This window comes from Spodoptera frugiperda, chromosome 8 (genome assembly GCF_023101765.2).
Source record: "Spodoptera frugiperda isolate SF20-4 chromosome 8, AGI-APGP_CSIRO_Sfru_2.0, whole genome shotgun sequence".
Classification (NCBI taxonomy): Eukaryota; Metazoa; Arthropoda; class Insecta; order Lepidoptera; family Noctuidae; genus Spodoptera; species Spodoptera frugiperda.
In genome coordinates, this window is record NC_064219.1 from 6,058,434 (window position 1) to 6,081,733 (window position 23,300).

The window sequence follows — 23,300 nt, forward strand, 5'->3', positions numbered from 1 at the left end:
AACTGCCTGGTTTAATATTGGAAAATGCAAATGATGAGTTTGAAATCTCCACTATTAAGTAATTTTGTAATAAAAAAAAATATAGATACTAAAACCAACAAAAATGGAATAAGTAGTTTATTTGTACTTATAAATTAATAATAAATCCTTACACAGGTAATTGTTATAATTGGTAACAGTCAATTAAAAAGATTACAAAAAAAAATACTGTATTAATAAAAGTCAGTGTGTTTAAAATATCTACCTAAAATCAATATAGGTAAGATCTATTTTTCCTCGTCAATAAAAACATTCATGTCTCAACACTCACACTTTAGGTACGTTTTAATAATCTCATTTCGAATTCGACCTTATGGCAAAAGCATTAAGGTCTTTAAAGACTTGTACTCATTTTAATCAATAGTAAAATTAAATCTAATCTATATATATAAAAATCAATTGCTATTCCTTTGTCTCGCTAAAACTCGAGAACGGCTGGACCGATTTGGCAAATTTTGGTCTTGAATTATTTGTAGAAGTCCAGGGAAGGTTTAAAAGGTGAGAAAATATCAAATAATTGACGGAAAAACCCTAAAAACTGCCCTTTCCTTTATCCCATACAAACGTTTTCTAACTAATACGTAGAGTCAATTTGAGCTTTATTGCTATTGGATAAAGTTCATTGTTGGATAAATGCTATTGGATACTAAAAAACAAATGCTATAGATTCCCTACTAATATTATAAATGCGAAAGTAACTCTGTCTGTCTGTAATTACGCTTTCACGCCTAAACCAGTGAACCGATTTTGATGAAATTTGGTACTGAGATAGAATAGACCTTACTTGATACTTTTTATTGCAAAAAAATTGCGGAGAATGGGTAAAAAGAGGGGATGACTGTTCATATGTAAATTCGTCATTTTAAAAGCTGTAACAGTGAAACTTTGTATTTAGACACTTAAAGATAAACGAAAGAACATGGTCTACTTTTTATTGCAAAAAATACGGGAGAGTGGGTAAAAATAGGGGATGAATGGTCATATGGAAATTCGTCATTTTTAAAGCTGTAACAGTGAAATTTTGTATTTAGACACTTAATGAGGAGCGAAAGAACATAGGCTTTTTAATAAAAAGAGTAAAAGGCGTAGTATGTTTGATAGAGGAGATTAATGTTTGCTTGAAAATTCGTCATTTTCGTTAATGCGTTGCCTGTGGCTTCACTCGCGTTCGATTCTTATTTAAATACACATATACTTATTTAAATCGCCAATATCCCTACTACCATACTAATGTTATGAATGCGAAAGTAATCCTGTTTGTGTTGAGGTTACGCTTGCACGAATGTTTTTTTTTTTGGAATATAACAACGAAACAATGTATTTTTTTATTGATAGGCAATATATAGGAAATTAAAGGATAATAATATAGATAACCTTGGCTACTTTTCATCATGATTATAAAATGATGAATCGGCGGTCGTGGTTTCTTTGGAATACATATCTTTAAAAATGCTAACAGTAACATATTCTCAAGTAATTCACATTTTAGATGACATACGGCAGCATTTTGACCACTAACACCACTACGCGGACGAAGTCGCGGGCAAAAGCTAGATTCGATAAATTTTCATTTGTACATGTCAAATATTTGTTGTTTCTAAATTCAAATTCTGTAAATAATGATTGACATTTATGCATAAACTATGAAAAGGGTGAATAAACAATTGTCTGTATTTTTTTTAATCTATTGAAAATGTTGAAAAGTGCATTAAGCATTAATAGAAATTCCTCAAATATTAATTATGCGTGCGTTCAGAAATAATGACAAATTATTAACAGTTACGCGTGTGTTCAGAAATTTATTTTGTGTAAATTAAAGTTTCTATTCACGTTTTCGAACAAACGATGCTCTTTCAATATAGTCTATTGGTGTGAATGACATTGACATTCGTATTGCGCGTTTTTTAAAATATGCAAAATTAAATGTATTATTTTCAATATTTCTGAGAGATTATCTTAATATTTCTTCGAGTTTTAAAGACTAAGAAGATTTTTATTTGCTAATAAGTGTTTGTTAATCAAGGTAAGTTCACATCTTCATTATTGATTTTTAGTAACTTTTGATGACTACACAATACTACAATTTGGTATACACGGTTACGCAGAAAATGTATGAGAGCTTTTTATTTTCAGTTGGAATTTCGTTTTTAACAATGCTACCAACCAGACGTACAAGCTTAGGCCGCAGAACTCGAAATACGGCAAGTCAAAGAAATATAAGAGTAAATCAAACTGATGAGCATCGCGAAGCGCGAAATGAACTTAAACTGAATCAATATCAAGATAGAAATGTTGTGTTTAATCCATCAAGATAGAAATGTTGTGTTTAATCCCCACAAAGCTGCATTCAGTTATAATGTGGCAATTGATTACAGTTCAGAGCAAATTGTTGCTATTGGACTAATGAACATTGTGTGTCCACATTGGGATTGAAATTAAAAAATTAAGCCTCTGGATTGTGTTGAGCCAGCGGCCAAGTCAAATTGACGCCATTGGTACCGCCACCAGAGCCACTACATTCATTGGTTCATTTTGGACTCATATCCAGTAGTACAATAATTGCTTTCAAATGACATCATTTGGGGCAACAAAAGTTATACGAGTCAATTTTTTGCCTACTTTTAGGAAGTAAGTATAATGACAAACGTTTTTTTTTAGTTTTAAAACCATGTAGCTGGTGCAAAATATGTCGCGTCAGTGATGTGTTTATTTTATAAACAATAAATCAAATTACTAATAATAGTCTATAATCCGAAGACTTAATCAGCAACATTTATAACATGTTGTATTTTATAGTGGCATGAACAAGATGTTCGTAGTAAAGCCTACTACCTAAAGCTGCCGTGGAAGGCTGTTTAATGTCGAGGTTAAAAGTAGTTTTAATTTGAAATGATGTAAAGTATTGTGGCAGTATTTTACGAGCCACATGGTGGTACAATTTACTATACAATTGCCTGTATACATATTTATATTCTTGCAGATTCAGGGATTTAAATATATCATCAAACAGGTTCCTTATTGCCAGTGCCTGTTGAAGACTATACATTTTTGCAAATATATTTTATGGTACAACTCATAAAGAGATCCATTGTGATGAACAACTTCAAACATTTTTCCTTTAACACAATGAATTAGTTGCATTAGACCGATGCATTAGACATTCACAAATGCATTAGACCGCATGCCATCAGATAATCACAAAATTGTCATCAGAGCCGATAAGGCGCCTGCAGGACAGTGAAATGATTGAATCCTATGAAATAAACACTATTATGAAAATATATTTTGTTTTTTTTTTTAATTAGTAAAGTCCTTTTCAGGTATAGTGAGATCAGGAAATTATGGATTCATTTTTATATGGAGGATATTTATAGATTCCAATTCAAATTGAATAGGGACTCATACATAACTCAGCTATACAAAATAAAGTAGAGCATCATTGCTACGCGAAAGCGGTACGAAGTTCGCTGGGTCAGCTAGTCTCACAATAAATTGTTCATAGTTTATACTTCGATGGGACAAGGCAGTTCCTTCCTTGGCATGTACTTTCTCTCATAGTTCTGTGAATCAATGAGCTTGTAGTCATAATCTCTGTAGTTCAACAAGTCATCTAGACGGTTCTTTCCATTAAATTTAGCTATTTTCGTCAACACTGGCGGTGCGGGTATCACGTCTGCTTCAGCGGTCAGGTTTCCAAAATATTCATCCTGGAATAAAGAAAAAAGTAAGTATAAAATAAAATCAAAGTCAAATCATTTATTGCAATTAAGCCATAAGTACTTTTGAAATGTCAACAAATGACGAAATAAATAATAGTTTGTCAGTCTGTCCGTAAGTGAAGCTAATAGGTGCTCTTTTCAAAATATACGGTAGCTGTAAAGTTCAAGAGTAGTAATGCTATGAATCTGTGGTATTCAACCGTAAAATCTATAACGCTTATTACATTAAAAGGAAAGGAAGGCAACTCGCCAATTTACGGCCGGTCTATTTTACGACCTGTGTGCAACTTGGTCGAAGTATGAAACCAAATAGAAACTAGTTACATTTTTGGAAATGATCGCATTACGTTTACGTTTAATTGTATCTACAACAACTTGAAACACTCACCATATCGCTGACCACGTTGACATCCACGATCCGTTTGCCCATGTTCTGCTGTTCATACACGTGGTTCAGCCAGCTCTTCAGCATGGCCTCCTGAGGGGGCAGCTCGAACTTACCGGCTGCTAGAGCTGCTACATACTGGCCCTGTAGTGGAAAGAAGGGTCGTCAATAACAAAAAAAAAATCGATTATTTAATTCTACATTATCTTAGGGTCATATTTATTTATATTTAAAAATTAACGTTACCCATTCGCATTTTCTCCTGTGTCGTGGGTGCGTTTACAAACATACAAGTTCACATGCACATGACACCCAGACCCGAAACAACAACTTGTAGATCACACATAAAGTTGCTCCGTGCGGGAATCGAACCCGCTACACGTTGCACGGTAGCCACTGCGCGAACCGTGCAGTCAAGATATGTTTGGCACCTTTGTAGGTAAGAAAGACCCCTGTTGGTCTTTTTGTAGGAGATTAGATTAAGTTTAACGTAAGAAGAATATTAAATACATTTCTTTTACACTTTCAGCAGAACACAATCAAAGGAATCTAATGTTTGTGTATTTCGTACATACTCTTTTACTTTTATTAAAGTCTTACCTGAGCATCCATAACTCTATTGATGACTTTCTTGGAGACTCCTACGAAGGCCATGCTGGGCCGTTTGATGTTCACAGTGTGCCGGTACAGGGGAAGCACGAACTTCTGCGACGCTGTCACTCCTGAGCTCTGGTCGAGGAATGGGTGTGCGTAGTTGTAACCTGAAATATTGACATTGTACTTACAGCTTTTCAATTCTACAATACACCAAACGAATGAAGTCCCTACTAGTCCATTGAAATGTTACAATTTGAGGGCCGAATTATGCATTTTTTAGAGGACGCAATTTTATTTTTTGATCATGTAGGGGGGGCAATAAAAGCTTAACTTGAAGTTTGTGGGGTCGCCACCCTTGTCCCTCGGCCGCCATCTTGGAAAAAGGGGTGGAAACACTTTTTTTGCTATATCTCGGAAACTATGCATCGTAATAAAATTTTTAAAATCATAATTTGTAGAAAATTATTTTGCGTACAAATATGTTTAATAACTTTTTGCCCTAAATTAACAATTAAAGAAGTTATAAGTAAAAAAGTGAAATTTTGTTAATAAAATTTTCTCTTTTGCTCTATAACTTTTTTTACATTGTATAAATAAATGGCTTCAGACCAATCTTGTAGAATATTTTTCGAGAAAATTTTTTCCCTACAACTGTTTTCAATTTCATTCATTAGAAACTCAGTTACAGCGCTCCGAAGTTAACCGGGTTCGTCAAATTAGTCCAGTCAAATAAGCTTAAATTAGGTAAGAATCTCGGAATGCGAGATGACCAGCTATAATTTTGTAAATACTTGTATATTGACACCCTAAAACTTGTCTCAAAACCATGGTATATATGGTAGGGTGTAAGCAACTCTTAAAATTCAGGGTCAAAGGTCCCAAAAATCGTTCTTTTGCGGTTTTTTGGAAATATCTCATTTTCTATGGGTTTTTGGTATTTGTATTCATTATCAATATTGTAGAATACAAAATTCTCTACAACTTTTGTCTAAATTTTTTTTACATGGTGAACCGTTGTCAAGTTAGAGGGCGGAGAACGCACGGCAAAAATATTCTACAAGATTGGTCTGAAGCCATTTATTTATAAAATGTAAAAAAAAAGTTATAAAGCAAAAGAGAAAATTTTATTAACAAAATTTCACTTTTTTTACTTATAACTTCTTTAATTGTTAAATTAGGGCAAAATAATTTTCTACAAATTATGATTTTAAAAATTTTATTACGATGCATAGTTTCCGAGATATAGCAAAAAAAGTGTTTCCATCCCTTTTTCCAAGATGGCGGCCGAGGGACAAGGGTGGCGACCCCACAAACTTCAAGTTAAGCTTCTATTGACCCCCCCTACATGATCAAAAAATAAAATTGCGTCCTCTAAAAAATGTAAAGCTCATGTAACATTTCAATGGACTATACAGAATTTTTCTATTAAAATAACATAAGGAGATGCAGTACTATTCTAAGATATAGTCTATATCTTAAAAGACTAATGACTGTTGATTAAGCGAAAGAGGTATATAAGAGTCGTAGCAACTGGCGGTCCATTGTCTCTGCCCACCTCTATGGGAGTCATGCGTGAAGTTATGTAGTTCTCTGGGAGTTACTAAAGTTGGTCAATTGCCTAGTAGGTCTGTAATGACGACTAAAACCGTAAAATTGAATTACCTGTGCAGAATATGACTTGATCAAAATCTTCAGTGGAACCGTCGACGAAGACTGCGCCAGTAGGAGTGAAGGAGTCGATGTCTGGTTTCTTCACGTAGGTCGGAGAGAACTCTGGCTGGTTGTAGTTGAGGTGGTGGCTGTGGAACAACTTCTCTGTCACGTTGGATAGTTGGATCGCAAGGTCCAGTCCTGAAGCACCAGCGCCTACGAGGAGAACTCTGCGACCTCGGAACTCTTCGGAGTCTTTGTAATCGTGGCTGTGCATTATTTTTCCTGGAAACATATATTTTTTTATTTAAGTAATTTCTAACGAGACGGTTTTTTTGCTGAGTGTTATAGACGCTACTATTTTCCTATCTACGTGCATAAAGTACAAATTACGAATCTTTTTGTGAAACTCATTTAAAAAAATATTGTTACGATTTTGTACTCAAAAAGTATGGAGTTGTATAAAAAATAATTAATTATACAAAAAATAATTAATATAGATTAATTTAAGAAGGGGGATGTTACATCACTAATTTAGTATCATTCGTTCATGTCATTACCCCTTCACTATGGTCTGAGGTCAACGACCACTGTCATTCTTACGTGTGTCGAGTGCAGTCGCACCTACTTTATATATTAAATATTGTAACATGTAATATAATGTAAAATACAAGTCATCTCACATCAAGTCGTTTAATTTAATAAACACAACAATAATACAGTTATGGGATTTAAAATTGAAATAAAATACGAAACACAAGAGAAATCCTTGAACAAAGCTGCCCACAAAACGTGACTGCCGAACAAAACAAGCTTGCAAAGTACAGGAAAATATGAGTACCTTCGCAAAAAGTACAATTACTTTATTATCCGACATATTAGTTTTGCTGGGGTTATTACCGCCAGTGCCAGGCACGTATAAAAACCTGGCACAATGGGAGGCCAGATATGTTGAAGGAGGCTACGGTAACCACGATGCTTAATCGTGACCTGATTGATCAAGAAACGATTTAACGCAATTTAAAATTATTGCGAAATAGTCATTACCAATTCACTAAGGCTGGCTTTTTAATTTACCTATTATATTATTTGAATCGAACATTTCTAGTAGTAGCAAGTTATCTAGAAATGTGCCCGGTATGCATAGGCTCACCAGCACCACCTATTACATGGGACTTACAACATACATTGTAAAAAGTGGGTGTACAATGTACAGTGGCATTACGTCCCATAATTTGCACCTCTGCCCACCCCTTCCGGGATTAAAGGCGTGATGATAAAACGAAAAAAAAACTATTATATTATTTGTCTTTGTGTATAATTATTATTTTTATATGTACTACTGTGACTATCAAGAACGATTATTAAAGATCACAATATAAAATAAAGCTCAACTCAGGATGTATTTAATGTCTAAACTACCTTTGTACATATTCATCCTCTCGACGTCTGGTATGACGGGGCTGCTGAACTCTCCGCTGGCGACCACCACGAAGTTGCATACCTCAGTCACTTTCTCCTTCGTGTCTGTCTTTGTGTACGTCACCTCCCAATGGTCATTCGCCCATCTTACTAGTGTCACCAGACTCTGCAACTGCAATTAAAATGTGGTATTTAGTGACAGACACGTTGGTCAATTCTTGTTCAATGCCCGTGCAGAATAACTTAATATTCAACTATAGGTACTTGTAGGTGTTTAGATTTTTTAATGGGCCTACCCTGCGTTGCGCAATCCTATAAAGAATATGTGTAATATATTTTTCAATGGTTTAATCAATCATTTCAATGGTTATAAAATTCCACGGACTCTTGGTCCGTACCCGTGTAATACAAGAATAGTTATAGACTTAAAACCTTATTTACTGACGACATTAATTTAGTACGACACTATTTCAGTAGGTAATAAATACAGGATACTAATAACTAGTACCTATCTACCTAGTTACATTACTGCAGTGCATCTGTACATCGAAGAATGTTGGCCACCAGCACTTCGGGAGAACAATCCCACGTTCCCTTAGTATTCATCCAACATGTTCCAGCATATCTATGAAAACCAATGAATTATGCATGCCCAGCGTGAACCATGGTGTGAGCGATAAACAACAATAACACCATTTAATACAGGTTTTCTTGTCACGTCATCATGGCAATTGGCAATGAACAAAATTATTTATAGTACCTTTGTAGCTACAGGTACATCCTGATTCAATTCCACGGATTGACTTATGGCCACAGCTTTATTTACCTCGCCATCAAACGTAACAGTTTGGCGAGTTTAGATTTAAGGTCACACTATTGTTCATTTATAAGATAAATAAATAAATAATAAAAATAAACCCGCTACCTAACTAGTTTATGTAGTAGTAAAACGAACAAATGCGAATTCTGATTATAAATTTTGGCTTAAAATATCCCTGAATTATTGACATTACGTCTAAAATCCAATAGAATAGGACAGGATAATTAAGTGTAGACCTGTTCAGAGATTCGCCCCTAAACTATGTATAGGTAATCATTATCTATGTATAAACAATAAATTCTATTTATAATCATAATAGTATGTAACTATTACGGTAAGTATTTGTAAAACTATATTACAGTAAGTAGTTACCGTGATTACGGATTTATTATTATTCTATATTTACTATTTACTATTTACTTACATAATCAACCCAGATTCATTCATTACCGTCACGCAAATATAGCTGGAAACTTCTTATTACAAAAGATTCAGAAAAAACTGTGACGCGTGTGGGAATTTTATGCTTGTCTGTTTTTCATTGTCTAGTGTTTGCAAATCAAATGTAGGTGTTGTGTTATGAAAATGAGAATCTTGTAGCGCTTGCAATAACATCAGATTACCTCATCAACCCATCAAACCCATTTAATTTTTTTAAGACATGAAGAGAAAAGCATTATCTGCAAAAAGCTATTTTTAACTGCCTATTTCCACGTGTATAGAGTAAGTATCAAAGGGTTTCAAAGTAAAAAGTCCAATAGATGATGTCTTCCTACTTTTATTAGTATTTACAAAAAATTGGATAAAACTGGGATCATGCCAAGGTTTTCTAAGCGTAGTAATTCGAAAGCCATTTAATAGATTAAATGCAATGTAAAAGTTATGTGCAACAATAAAATCCAGAGTCTGGCAAAGACACTGTTCTTACAGCTACATTAAAGATGTTACCTAAGTTAAAGTAAGAGTAGCACATAACTTAGGTCCCACTTGACCGTTATAAGCTGGATTTATTCACACATTCAAGTTATGCAAGCCATTACATTAGCTTAAGATTTCACTTAGTTCTACATGCACCTCGCAAGTTTACACTTGACACTGTTTGAAGCAGGGAGCGATTTCAATTGCGGTTTAGCGACTTCGATTCTCGTGTAAATATTTACATGACCTACACTTTTAATGCTATACTTATGTAATTATCTTTGTAACGTATGAAACTAATAGCCATATCATACAGGCACTTATTGAGTTTCTGGGTCAACAATCGTTTGGATTTATCGATAGTTCCAAAAAATAAATAACGTCAGGCCTTTTTTTCCCAGGTAGACAGAAGTGCACATTACGGCACGTAATGCCGCTATGAAATGTACACCCACTTTTCACCATTTGTGTTATAAGTCCCATGTAATAGGGGGTGAGCCTATTTCCATATACTGGGCACATTTCTAGACTCCGTTCTATAGCTAAGAAATTTTCGAAAATTCCAAAAATGCCTAGCAGTACTTTGCCCGACCCGAAAATCGAATCCGAGACCTCTTGTCCGGTAGTCGCACTTGCGACCACTTGACCAATGATCATAGTACCAATCCTCAAAATTGCACGAAATATTTCCACTTGGCTGGCATGTAAAAAACAAGACAAAGAGAAGATATTTATGGATACGTACCTATGGATACTATGTACTCATAGCTTCTTCTGTACCTAAACCTTTCGAGAGAACGGATGCAGTCTAGACTTAAGTTTTAAAATCGCATTGACGGCAATCATAATCCAGCTTAAATAGCATTATTTATGTAAAACATATGCTATGTAAAAAATAACAATCAACGATTTATGTATATCAATCAGATAGACGAAGCATAAATACATAATATCTAGGTTTATCCTATTTATTTTTTTTGACTTCACGGTTAGCGCGGTGGCTGGGCAACTGGCTGCCGTACAACGTGTAGGTAGTGGGTTAGATTCCCGCAGGAAACAACTCTTTGTGTGATCCACAAATTGTTGTTTCAGGTCTAGTGGTCATGTACTTGTGAACTTGTACCTACGTCAGTAAACGCGTAGAAAATTCTAGTGTGGGGCAACGTTTAAAAAAAAAGTCAAAGTCTTTACCAAAAATCAGTCAATCTAACTTTTAAAAATAGTCAAATAAAATAAAAAGCAGGCTTCGAGTAAAGGTTAAATTTCATACGGAGGTGTTTATGTTATGTATGCAGAACCTGTTCCTATCCAGTGACCCCAATGCCGGCTGAATGGAAATTATTCCCTCCTAGCACCTTACAACATTCTCTCGAGGAGGTAAAATTACACAATATTAACTAATACGAATTCGTAAACAAATTGGCACGAATAAAATAGAACAGACGACACTTTTTAATGTATTTTTCCAAATACCTACAAACAAGATATTGTTTTGATCTTCTTTTAAAAAATGCGATCACGATGTTGCATAATGTTAAAAAATAATCTGAAATTTGTGAATGCTCAGAGTTTGTAGGAATATAACTTTATATCTTTTTTACATATCTCCTTGTGATACGTATTAATAAAAAAAAACAGTAAACTCAAAATGGTTGTCAATAAAATCTATTTTAATTTCGTAACAAATTTAGAGACATTACGATATGATTACTTAAACTATTCCTTAGTAACGATTTTGTATCGAAAACGATTACTAAGAAGTTAGGTTAAGTCACCATTAAACGAATCTGATAACGGCGATTAATAGTTTAAATTTTGCATATGTAAAGATTTTTCAAACCCCAATAATAAAAAAACTATTAAACTTTATAAATACATTTTTTGCGTGGGGAAAATTATCAAATGACTTCTCCCGCCTTAGAAAACTTTATACTACATATTAGGTACTTATTACTCTTAACTCTCTTCATATGTACTTACTTGTATATTATCGAGTAATCCGAAATGTTTGGCGAAGTGCTGCAGGTACTTGTAGAAGCAGGGTCCCGTTGGATACGAGGGTGTCTCCTCAGGGAACGGAAACCCGGAGTACTCCATCGTCTGACGCGGAGTATTTGTTCTGAAACACATATTGTGCACTTAGTACCGTTGCCGTATAAATAACATCAAGTAAACCAATAAGTTTTAAAAGGCTTTAAGGCTTTAGATAGGTACATGATACAACGTCAAGCCTTTTTATACCCGAAGGAGTAGGCATAGGTGCACATTACTATACATTGTATACCCTTTTCACCATTTGTGTTTTAAGTCCCATGTTATATGGGGGTGAGCCGAGAACTGAGAAATTTTCGAAAACTGAAATATATCCCAGTAACACTTTGCCCGGCAGCCGCACTTGCGACCACTCGCCATATGAGAGTCTGATTCTAAGGCTTTAAATTCAGAAAATAATAACATTTTATGAGGATTAGATTACTTCTTTTGCACCAAAGCATAGGTAAGCGTTGCTCACTGAAAAGTTATGTCATTGATGGATAGAGTCATTAATAGATAGGTACCTATCTAGATCGACAATTAAAAGTTCATTAAAATAAGAAGTGGGAAAATCTAAAACCTCAAAATCCCAATCAGTATCTATCAAAAGCTATTGATAAATACAGACGTAAAAACCCAACAAATCTATACATAAGTGTCTGTTATAGTACGTTGCTGTGGATGCGTTTCGTTGGTACACATAGCTTAGCACTGGTGGAAACGGACTCAGCTAAGCTATGTTTTTATGTGGAAAGATGCGTGCTACGGATGGCTTCCCTACTATCGATACATCGCATACTCGAGCTGCGAATTCCTCGCACAGCTACGCAGCTGGTTACATAGTCACATAGTTTCTCAGCTTACCTATTACAATTTCGTAGCATAGCTTTCCACATAAACTTTTCCTTATACATACTTATGTAGTCAAAATGTATCTATTCTGTGACACACGTTATTGTTCCTAGTACAGGTATTCTAAATTTATGGAGATCTATGATTTTAATTAAGATGTTTATGTGTACTTTGACTATAAAGATTTTATATTTTTTATTATTAACAAAAATAAATCAACAACGTTAAGGTTACATATGAAGAACGTGCTTTTTGCATGTACATTACTAAGTAACAAATGTCCTCAACTTGTTTCAAGATTACTCATAAATATTTTATCACTTCCAGGTCTATATATACATATATAGCATTCTCATTAAAACCTAACACTAAGAGCTTGCACAAAAACGGTCCTTGAGTTTAATTATGTATTTATGACAGTTAGTTTGTATCCGACTACAAATTACCTATTTCAATAATTTTATTCATGTAGCAGACGGTATTTTCCTTTAATAATCATTTTTATGACGTTAATAAAAGATTTCTTCAATGAATATTTATAAAAGTTTTGTAGTACATACCTAATAATTTAGCACGACTTTCATTGGTTTCATATTATTAACTGGCATTATTCAGGAGGTACTCATTACAATCCAACAAGACTGTTTCGTTGGTCGAGTGGTCGCAAGTGCGACTGCCGAACAAGAGGTCTCGGGTTCGATTCCCGGGTCGGGCAAAGTATTACTGGGCTTTTTTCGGATTTTCGAAAATTTCTCGGTAGTAGCACGGAGTCTGGAATTGTGTCCAGAATATGGCAATAGGCTCACCCCTATTACATGGGACCTTAACACAAAAATGGTGAAAAGTGGGTGTACATTGTATAACGGCATTACGTGCCGTAATGTGCACCTCTGCCTACCCCTTCGGGGCTAAAAGGCGTGAAGTTGTGTGTGTGTGTCATTACAATCCTCATGATCGACAACTACAGTTGTACAAAGAACTCCCCTTAACTTAATTAAGGCTCCGTGCAATCCGTAAAACGTAGTCGGTGACCGAAATATTAGGGATACCGGTGGTTTTTAGTCAGTAAGAGTACTCCATTTTGCTTCACCCAAGCGGGAGAAGTCAGTGGATGATTTTGCCCCTCGAAAAAAACGTACTAACTGACAAAGTTAGTTTTTTTATAGTCAAGTCGCGGTTACCTATTATATTATTTTCTATAGTCAAACCGTAACCTAAATAACCTAAGACACATTATTCCTAGTACTGTTTATCCTATATATGCTATAGATCACGTAGGTACAGAAAACCTAAATCTCGATAAATCTATTTGCCTAACAGACTATTTGCCTACATAACACCTTAGGTTCCTTATTTAATGGTTCCTTATTTAATTACCTAGATAATGTTTAATTAAGTGGTTTACTTTTTACAAAATAAGACTTAAGAACCAATAAATGGCGAGACAGTTTTTTTTCGTTTGGAGATCAAAGGAGAGACGTGTTATGACGTCGATGTAAGAAACTGGATCTTATATTGGTCAGCCGCTTTATCGTATAATGGACCGGTTTTATTATTTTAAAAGTAAATTATCTAATATCCGCAATTTCTCTTTGGTTGCCAAATATAATGCAATCTTTAATTGTGCAGTGAGCGTACTTGGATATTCTTTAGCGAGTTAAAGAATTAAGTCTTGTTTAACCTACAGTCATATCAATATCAGCTTGCTCAGTCTCGATTGGCGAACTTTCCGTGACAGACGACTTTTAGAATTGAAGGGAACTAGAATCCAAGAAGAAGAATTTTCCATTTTTTTTTTTTATTACTTTCCTAGCACTTAAATAATATTGAACGTGAATTAGGTATTATAAAAAGTTTCCGAATCACAACATTACATGGCACTTTTAAAAATAAACATTTCAATCCTCGCCAAACAAAAAAACAGTCAGGTCATTTGTGTTTACACAGCAAGAAATTACAATTACCTCAAATTTTTGTACATGCTGGTAAAGAGAGGTAAGCCATCTTCATCAACACCGACATGAGGGTCGAACCTCCATGTTCCTCCTATATGTTTAGAAGCCTCGAAGACTGTGAAGTTCAGGCCATATTCCTTCATGTAACGGGCAGTGCCCAGCCCTGAGTAGCCCGCTCCAATGATACAGGCTCGGGACACCGGTGCCGACTGGAAAAGAAACACATTTCCTTTATTTTATTGTTGCAATTTAATTCATTTTTAGTTAATATTTTCGTAACATTCATTTCAATATCATCGATAACAAAGATGGCGACAGCCACTACTGAACATAGGTCCCTGCGTTTTCCATCCTAAAGATGTCTACCGAAATTTGTTTAACTACAACAATCAAGTCATTTAATGATTACTTAAACTATTCCTTAGTAACAAGTTTGTATCGAAAACAATGGCCAAGGACGGATTAGTAACCATTAAATGACTCTGAGTACGGCAATAAACTCTTTGGAGCTGTTCAATTATGACTACCAAAAATAAGAATTTTAAATGTCTTCAAACAATAAAAAGCATTTAGTTTATTCTAGGTAAGTAATTCTTTATCGAGTTTGTTTTTTGCTTCCATTCCGTTTTCAAATAAGTCTTCAGAAAATCTATGCTATCTACATATGTAAATACCTATGTGTGTATTTAATTGCGAATTAACAGGTTTCAAAACCTAAAGCCAATAGGTAATTTACGTATCAACAGTAATTACCTAGGTTTTACCAATATACCTATATCTTAAGAAATAACATTGATCGTGCATCACGATCATCTCAAGATTCATGCATAAATAATGTTTTCAAGCACTAATACTCCGATCCGATAAGTTGGTACCTACTCGTACTAGTTTCATACCGGAATCTAACCCGTTATGATTCTGTAACTAGATATCGACTCATTTTACACGTAATCACTTCTAATTAAAATATTTTCTTATAAATAAACTGATTGCTATCGGAGGAAACTAGTCTTGTTCATACATTATGCGAGTACATACATTCTATTTATGTACTAAATAGTTATATGTTTTTTATGATATAGGTAAGCCGGCACACGAGCAGACAGATCATTTGATGGTAAAAGATAGACCCCGCCCATGGACACCCAAAGCATCAGAAGCGTTACAAGTGCGTTACCGGTGTTTTGGGGGTTAGGAATTTAGGGGTATCGGGGATTCTGTAAGGTTGTGGTATCACTTCGGTCGAGCCGACCCATTCGTACCGAAGCATGACTCTCTCACACTTGAATAGTATAACTAATGTACAGTAAAACTGCACATCATTGACTCAATAATAATTTATATTTACATTTCAACCTTCATTGCATTCAAATTCATCAAGAATCGGAAATGCAAATACAGACGCTGATCATCAGATAGGTGGAAAAGAGGAAGTTACTATTATTAGTGTAAAAAATAACACAAACTCAATGTCAAATACTAGCGAATAACAAACATTGATTGAAACCTAAACTATCAATTGATTGTTTATACACAGTATGACGCAAACAGAACCAATTTTTCGGAATATTCCAATGACGGGGGTTGTTTGTGACATCTTTAAACGTTTATTAGTCGGTGTAAGTAAAGTACAAAGCAGTATGAATTATTATTTCATTTTAATAAATGTGTTTAAGTGTGGGAGAGTCATGCTTCGGCCCGGATGGGCCGGCTCGACCGAAGTTATATCTACCACAAAAAGCCGACGTGAAACAACGTTTGTGTTGTGTTTCGTTGTGTAAGTGAGGTTACAGGGGGCCAATTATCCCCCTTCCCATTCTTCCCAATCCCTGATTCCCCAACAACTCTGAAACTCCTAAAACGCCTCTGTGTAACGCCTCTGGTGTTTCGGGTGTCCATTCGGATTCGGATGGGCGGTGGCGATTGCTTACCGATTAGATAATCCGCATGTTTGTTTACCGGCTTAAACCATAAAAAATGCGACCGCTGGCCGAGCTCTAATTCATAAGAAAACAGTAACAAAACGAACCAAAATGCTTACGTCATATAATAAATAATTATCCAAACCATCTTCCTGATCCCTCGTATTCAAGAGAAACAAGCCGAACACTGCTGCTGCCACAAACTTAAACACTGTCTTTAATTTAATCCTAATCATTTCACTGTCATCACCACTGTCGTTAAGGTCTTAAATTAAATGCACATGAATCTTGTGGATAGTATCAATAACTTTATGTATCAATACGTGTTGCTACAAGAAACAGAACTCTATAATAGATCTTATGCCAAAATTCTATCTCTAAAAACCAAATCTACCAATACATAGATAGGTTATTGACGTCGGCATATGTAGATTTAACCACTTTAGAATGTAGACAAGTTTTTTTGGAGCCTATGTTAAAATTGGTCACTAATATCACAAATCTACCGATAAACAAGCTCTAGGAATTGTTTGTCAAAGATTTTAAAAGGAGACGTTAGTAGACCGTAATCTATCGTACACTGGAAATAAGGTGGAAAAACTATACTTGATAAGTTACCTACTATCAAGTTCTACGTCGATTTAAGCACCGTGAGAACGTTTAATGAATTTATTACCGCGATTATAAAAAGAAACAACGTATTTATTTGAGGATAAACACATTACTAAAGATAAAAACACTGACACAGGCTTATGTATGTTTTTTCTTTTAATTTAAAAACCAAATCTTGGTTAACCTAAAAGGAAAAGATTCCATCTCGGTTTAAATGTTTATTTACGCGTTCAAGACCACTTCCACTACACATACCTAGTATTCGCGGCTGTGTTTTTTGTCATACTAAATAATCACAAATTACCACGTGAAACCCGTATACTATTAAGTAAATTATGATTTTATGCATTGACTGTTTTACTTGGTAACTTCGTAGAGTCACACTTGTGACTTTTGTACCTTTAGTACAAGTTTGCTTTACCTTTATAGTAATCGAAATAAACCAAGCCGGTTCGAATAAACCAACCAATCAGAGCTTGGAACGCGCTCTCGTTTCGACCTCGTTAAGCGTAAATTATACTCGTACTAAGGTTACAGAGGTTTGGCTTTCATTACGAGTACCATCATAAAAAGTATCTTTCGGATCTCAATATTAGATAGTAATATCACGGAGTCTGTAGCTGTCTTCAATAGAATAATGCAAACAATCCAATAATGAAAATAATCAAAATAAATAACCAGCAACAGTTCAGTGCTTCTATAGTTCAGTTTTATTAAGTTAATTACAGAACGTCGTTGCCTTCTCTGTTACTTTTTCTATTCTGCTGTAGGCTTAACATGATATAAGTTGACATGAATACATCACGATAGATCGCCTATTACCTACGCATAGTGATTTGAAAACATTACGCCTATCTATGTTATGTCAAGGTTTTAATTTTATTGTACTTTCCTTAATTTTTTGCATCAAAAGTGATGAACAATGACATAACATTTGTACGTAATTACGTATGTGCATTTTTCACATTACCTTGAATTTCACGTTCACTTCAAATTAAACCTTCAACGGTGTCATGGCATGTTTTATGTAATTGGGTAATGCAAGCCGGAGGTTAATTTCACGACAAATTATTTTCAAAAATATTAGTTACTGCAGGTCACCAGGATCTATTAGGACATGATAAGACCGCCCATTGTACGCATATTACTTAAAATGTGTGTTAAATGACAAAATCAATATTAGACAACTTCTTTCTTCTTGTTTCTTAGAATAAATTACCCCTGCCCCAGCTTGGAACAAGAGGCGAAACAGAATGGTTAATAGCCAAATATCTGATTCAAGGCGGTAAGAGTTATTTTATGCTTCAAAAACCCCTTGAAAGGGTACTATTTGGACATTGACTATTTGACTCGAACTTTTATTTCATGGGAATAGACTGAAACTAATAAGCATCACGCATTCACGTAGCGTCACATTGGTACTTTGAGTTCATACATCAGACATTGGTTTAGAGAACTCCACACCTGACTTTTATGTGACCTTAATGAGATAATTGCGTGATCATTAGGATTCTCTAATTTCCGTTTGTTTTGTTGATGACTTATGTAATGATGTATTGTTTCAATGTAAAACCATCTTCCTAATTTTGTATTCACGGACCATGGCGTGCTGTAGCCGTTTAACCCGATTTTATATTGCATAATACCTGCGTAGGTACGTAGAAATACAAAGCTATTAAGTCAACGAATATGTTTGCTCGTTGAATAATATATGTAGATATGTATAAGAGTCTCACTTTTGTTTTCTTTGCTCTGAGAATCTGTAGGTAAGCTTCAATGTGGTGACTAATGCACTGACACATGATCGACACACAAAATATTTAAACGAAACTTAAATTGTTTAAGTTTAAATAGGACTAAAATTATACATTTGGGAGACCCATGCTTTGGGGCTCGACCGGAGTAATACCACGGCCTCACAGAAAACCGACGTGAAACAACGTTTGCGTTGAGTTCAGTTATGTGAGTGAGGTTACCGGAAGCCTAATTACCAACCTTCCTAATCTACGATTCCCTAAACAACCTTTAAATTCCTAATCCCAAAAGGCCGGCAACGCACTTGTAACGCTGCTGGTGTTTTGGGTGTCCATGGACAGTGGCTATTGCTTACCATCAGGTGATCTGACTGCTCGTTTACCGGATTATGCAATATTTGTTTGGAACAATTAATATCGACATCACAATCTGATGATAGGTAAATCATTAAGAACGTTTAAGGAGTTAGTAACACTCTACTTAGTAAGTTCTATTGTTTTTATCTCACTATTAAAATGAGGGTTATTATTATTTAGGATAATGGCTATCTCGAGACCGTAAAACCCGTCTAGTGTCTAGTTACGGAGAGCGGATTAGCCTTGTAGATGAAGTAACAACTTAAGAGTAACTTATTTGAATCGAAGGTATTACAAGTTGCCAAGGATACACAGGACCTGTCTATTATTATGTGTAGCGAGCTAAATCGCATTTAAATTCATATTTCTTTGAACTAATTATCTATGCGTTGGGTTTATTGATATTGCGGTTTCGCAGAACTATGAAATAAAAAGATGAGGTATAGTGAAGACGTCACAAGACATTGAATTGAAATGATCTTCTGATTCGTCGTATATTTAAATCATTGATGATACTTAAATGAATTACGTACGAGATGATTTGTTGCTTAAGCACACGAATAACTTTTTGTTGTGAGGGAATTTTATACTTTTTACACTGTTCTATGTATATCCCCGATACCTAACTATGTAAGTATGTTTAGTTTATGCTTATATCTGCTAACATCAGTTAAATAACTGTTATGTTATCAGTATAGGTTTTTCCATTATGTACACATATTTCTATATAAATTCTAGTTCTAGTGTTGAAAATAATGAATACGACAAAGTTATTTGGGTCAAACATAGATATTCTAAGTCGTAAAAGTTTAATTGCTACGGGTACCTTCCTCAGCCGATTGTCAGAGGTTTTCCTTCATTACTTTTATTTCATTTAAATATTTATCAAAATCGAATAGTACATGTGTAGGGAAGTAGATGATGAACAAAGGAATATTTTTTATCAGGAAGCAATAAAAACTAATTAATTACGTCCTCCTTGCGTTTGCTTTGTGCGACAAAGACTCCATAATAGTTCCTTTAAATGTCATTCATCAAAATGTCTTAGAAATTTTGATAGATATCATAACGTTAAAGGTTAAAGATAATGTAATCATAGTTAATTCGAATTTGATGTTTGTTTCCATAAATGGCAGATTTGTAATGATTTTCATCGTTAAGTTAACTCTTAGTAAGAAATGTAGATAATTATTTATCAGAAATACACTTAAATAGTAAGTATTAGATAGATAGTTATGTTTTGATGCTATTGTTAACGCTAATGGGAATTGGCCCTTTATAGTCAGGGATATGGAATAAGCCGGTAAACGAGCAGACGGATCACGCCGCCGTCCATTGACACCCAAAACACTAGTGGCGTTACAAGTGCGTTGCCGGCCTTTTGGGGTTAAGAATTTAAGGGTTAAAATTGAGAAGGGCAAAATAGTCCTCCGGTAACCTCACTCACACAACGAAACACAACGCAAGCGTTGTTTCACGTCGGTTTCTGTGAGGCCGTGGTATCACTCCGGTCGAGCCGGCCCATTCGTACAAAAGGATGGCTTCCCCACACTTAAAAACTAATCAAACCAACTATAAACAGAGCATGAGAGTACATGACCATGACTAACACACCTGTCCTGATTTATGAAGGTCGCATCTGATTATAAATTCACAATAAGAAAACGATGACAAAACGACAATCGATTTATTGACAAACAAAAACATTCACGATTCAACCAACCGCCCACATTGTGGTTACCAAAACTAAAATATGCATTGGAAACTCAGTCAAGGAGCACGAGTGTGTTCATCATACCCATATCGGTGGCCATCTTCCACAATAAACACAATTTTGATTCACTGTTGTAACAAATGACATGCAATTATTTCTGCCCATGACACGACTGCCCACCTGAGCTCCACGGCTCCATTGTTGAACGACAAGCCTTGTCCATCAACCAATCTCATAAATTACCCATAATAACACGCTTTCCAAATTAAAAAAGACAGTTTAATAATTACCAACAGAAACCAAAAGTGAAATTCAAAAGTACCGGATCCACTCTCGCCTTTAATTAATGCAAACTTAAAAAGAGCAAATCGAATTATTTATTCGATTTCTAGATTCGTAGTAGAGTAAAATCATAAAAGTGTTGGAAACTATGAAAATATTATAACAATAGCTACTTAGGTTAGTTAAGTACCTACGGACGGGTATTGATTAAAATTCGTTAACAGTCATCCGATAACAAATTATTGTTCGATTGTTAAACACGTTGTATGGTACAAATCAATTACCTATTTAACTTATATATACCTAGGTTGCATTCAAGTAGTTTTGTGAAATCATTGCAGACTGCAATGATATGTAATATCGTGTCAGAAAGGACACACGCTCAGATGTGTACAAACATGGAGAGACACTAGGTTGCCCAGCCGGTTGCGAAATGCTTCCCGCTTTGCCTTCGACAACATTTTCCGCAAAACTGTGCGCGCACGCACGCTATGTGTCAATGTGTCGGCGACCGGCGTACCATCACCACTCGCTGATACAATCAACAGCGAATAATACCACGGAAACTGTGTGATGCGAAAGTATGTAATTAACTATTATTAATAAGGCTTCAGTTAAAACTGTAGGTATTGTAAATGTAATGAACAAAACAAAGCAAACTGGTTGATCGTATCTATCTTAATCATAACATGCGCTGCCCGCTAGTATTGTGGACGTAGGTAAGGACGTGAGTGATTTTGGGTTTTTTTAAGGGGAAAATGATGCGATCAACGCCGTCCATGGACGGGTGTCCATGGGCACAACACCAGAAGAGCCACAGGTGTTGCTGGCCTTTAAAAAGGAAAACACTCTCTACTTGAAGGTTTGAAGGTGGTATCCGTTCGAAAATACCGCCGACGATTTAAAATTATTTATTGATTTAGGTATTCATTAAAATATTTAGCTATACCTAAATCAAGGTCAATGTTAAAATATTGCATTGTATGTATGTAGTTACCTATTTCGAATACGTTTTCAAATATTGAAACAAGATGTTCCTAAATCAACATAAGATTCTGAGTTCACCTTAAGGACAGGTCCAAGTAGGTTGTCGACATGTCTTTAATGTAAAACAGTACCTGACATTACCTATTTATTTTTTGGTACGTATTATAAGAATTTGAAGATTTACGAATGGTGCAAATATAGATGATCTAGCGATCATTATAGACACTAAACTTATTACCTGGGACCAAATTGTCAGATCACAAATTGTAAAACTTTTTTCCCAGTAGATGACAGAATTGAGCTTTAAGTAGGATAGATACTTAAAGAAGAATAGGTGCCTATTAGATGCCTACGCCAAGTTAGCAAAGCACACAGCTGTACGTACTTCTCGGAAGACACAATGCATGATGTCATATAAAGTTACATCAAACTACGGACAATTAAAAAAAAAGCTGAAGCTTTATTTTGGTCGCACCTTCGATAACAACTGACTGATGAATCATATCCACAAAACAAAAAAAAAAAACAAAATGTACATCTAGATAAGTTATAATCGGTGTACATAGGTACATAGAAAAAACGAACATACCGGCCGAATTGAGAACCTCCTTCTGTTTGGGAAGTCGGTTAAAAAAATCGGAGTTGTTTCACTTTTTATTTCAAAACCTAATCCTATAATGTCTGCGTGCAGTTTTCGCAAGCATTTTAATAAAATTAAGGAACATATTGCAAAAAAAAAATAAGGAAACAAATTCCAATTAAAGCCATTCAAATCAATAAACAATCTCGTAACGTAATAAAGTGTAAGCGCAATAACGGATAATTTTTTAATACTTAATTACCAGAACGACTCCGAAGTAAGTTTAAATATAAATCTAAAACATGTGAAACGAACTGAAATACTTAAAATACTTTTTGCTGCAATTTGTGATTTACCGCCTACATACAGAAACCGTTACTTTCAAAATTAAAAATCCATATGATAATCTAACACTAATCACGCCTATAATCTCCATAAAAAACTCACGTATTAACAAAATAAACTAAAAGAAAATCCACCTACCAGAGTAAACACATCAGCCACTTCTAAGATCACATTTAACAAGCATAATATTATCACGCACGATCGGCACGCCATTGTAATAACCAGATAAACATTAAAAAAAAACACAATAAAAAAAAAACTGCACGGTTAAGTTAAGCTTGCAGACAATTTAAATATACGCGCGACCGGTGATCAGTGGCGTTCCGCGAAGAGACAACACAAGAGTGAGCTAAAGT

General features: G+C 35.0%; 1 protein-coding gene and 1 long non-coding RNA gene across 2 annotated transcripts; one reads left to right on the plus strand and one right to left on the minus strand.

Moving 5' to 3' along the window:
• Window positions 1–690: 690 nt before the first annotated feature.
• Window positions 691–3,532, plus strand: LOC126910933 (uncharacterized). Its single transcript, XR_007705528.1, has 2 exons — window positions 691–2,062; window positions 2,173–3,532. It is a non-coding gene; the product is annotated as an uncharacterized LOC126910933 (long non-coding RNA).
• On the minus strand, window positions 3,528–23,300 carry LOC118282049 (senecionine N-oxygenase). The gene is made up of 8 exons (XM_050695347.1): window positions 23,083–23,300; window positions 14,401–14,600; window positions 11,531–11,669; window positions 7,813–7,984; window positions 6,403–6,675; window positions 4,744–4,904; window positions 4,147–4,287; window positions 3,528–3,746 (listed from the first exon to the last, which is right to left on the minus strand). Exons 1-8 carry the CDS (start codon window positions 23,155–23,157, stop codon window positions 3,543–3,545), a joined length of 1,365 nt encoding a protein of 454 aa, XP_050551304.1. The 5' UTR covers window positions 23,158–23,300; the 3' UTR covers window positions 3,528–3,542.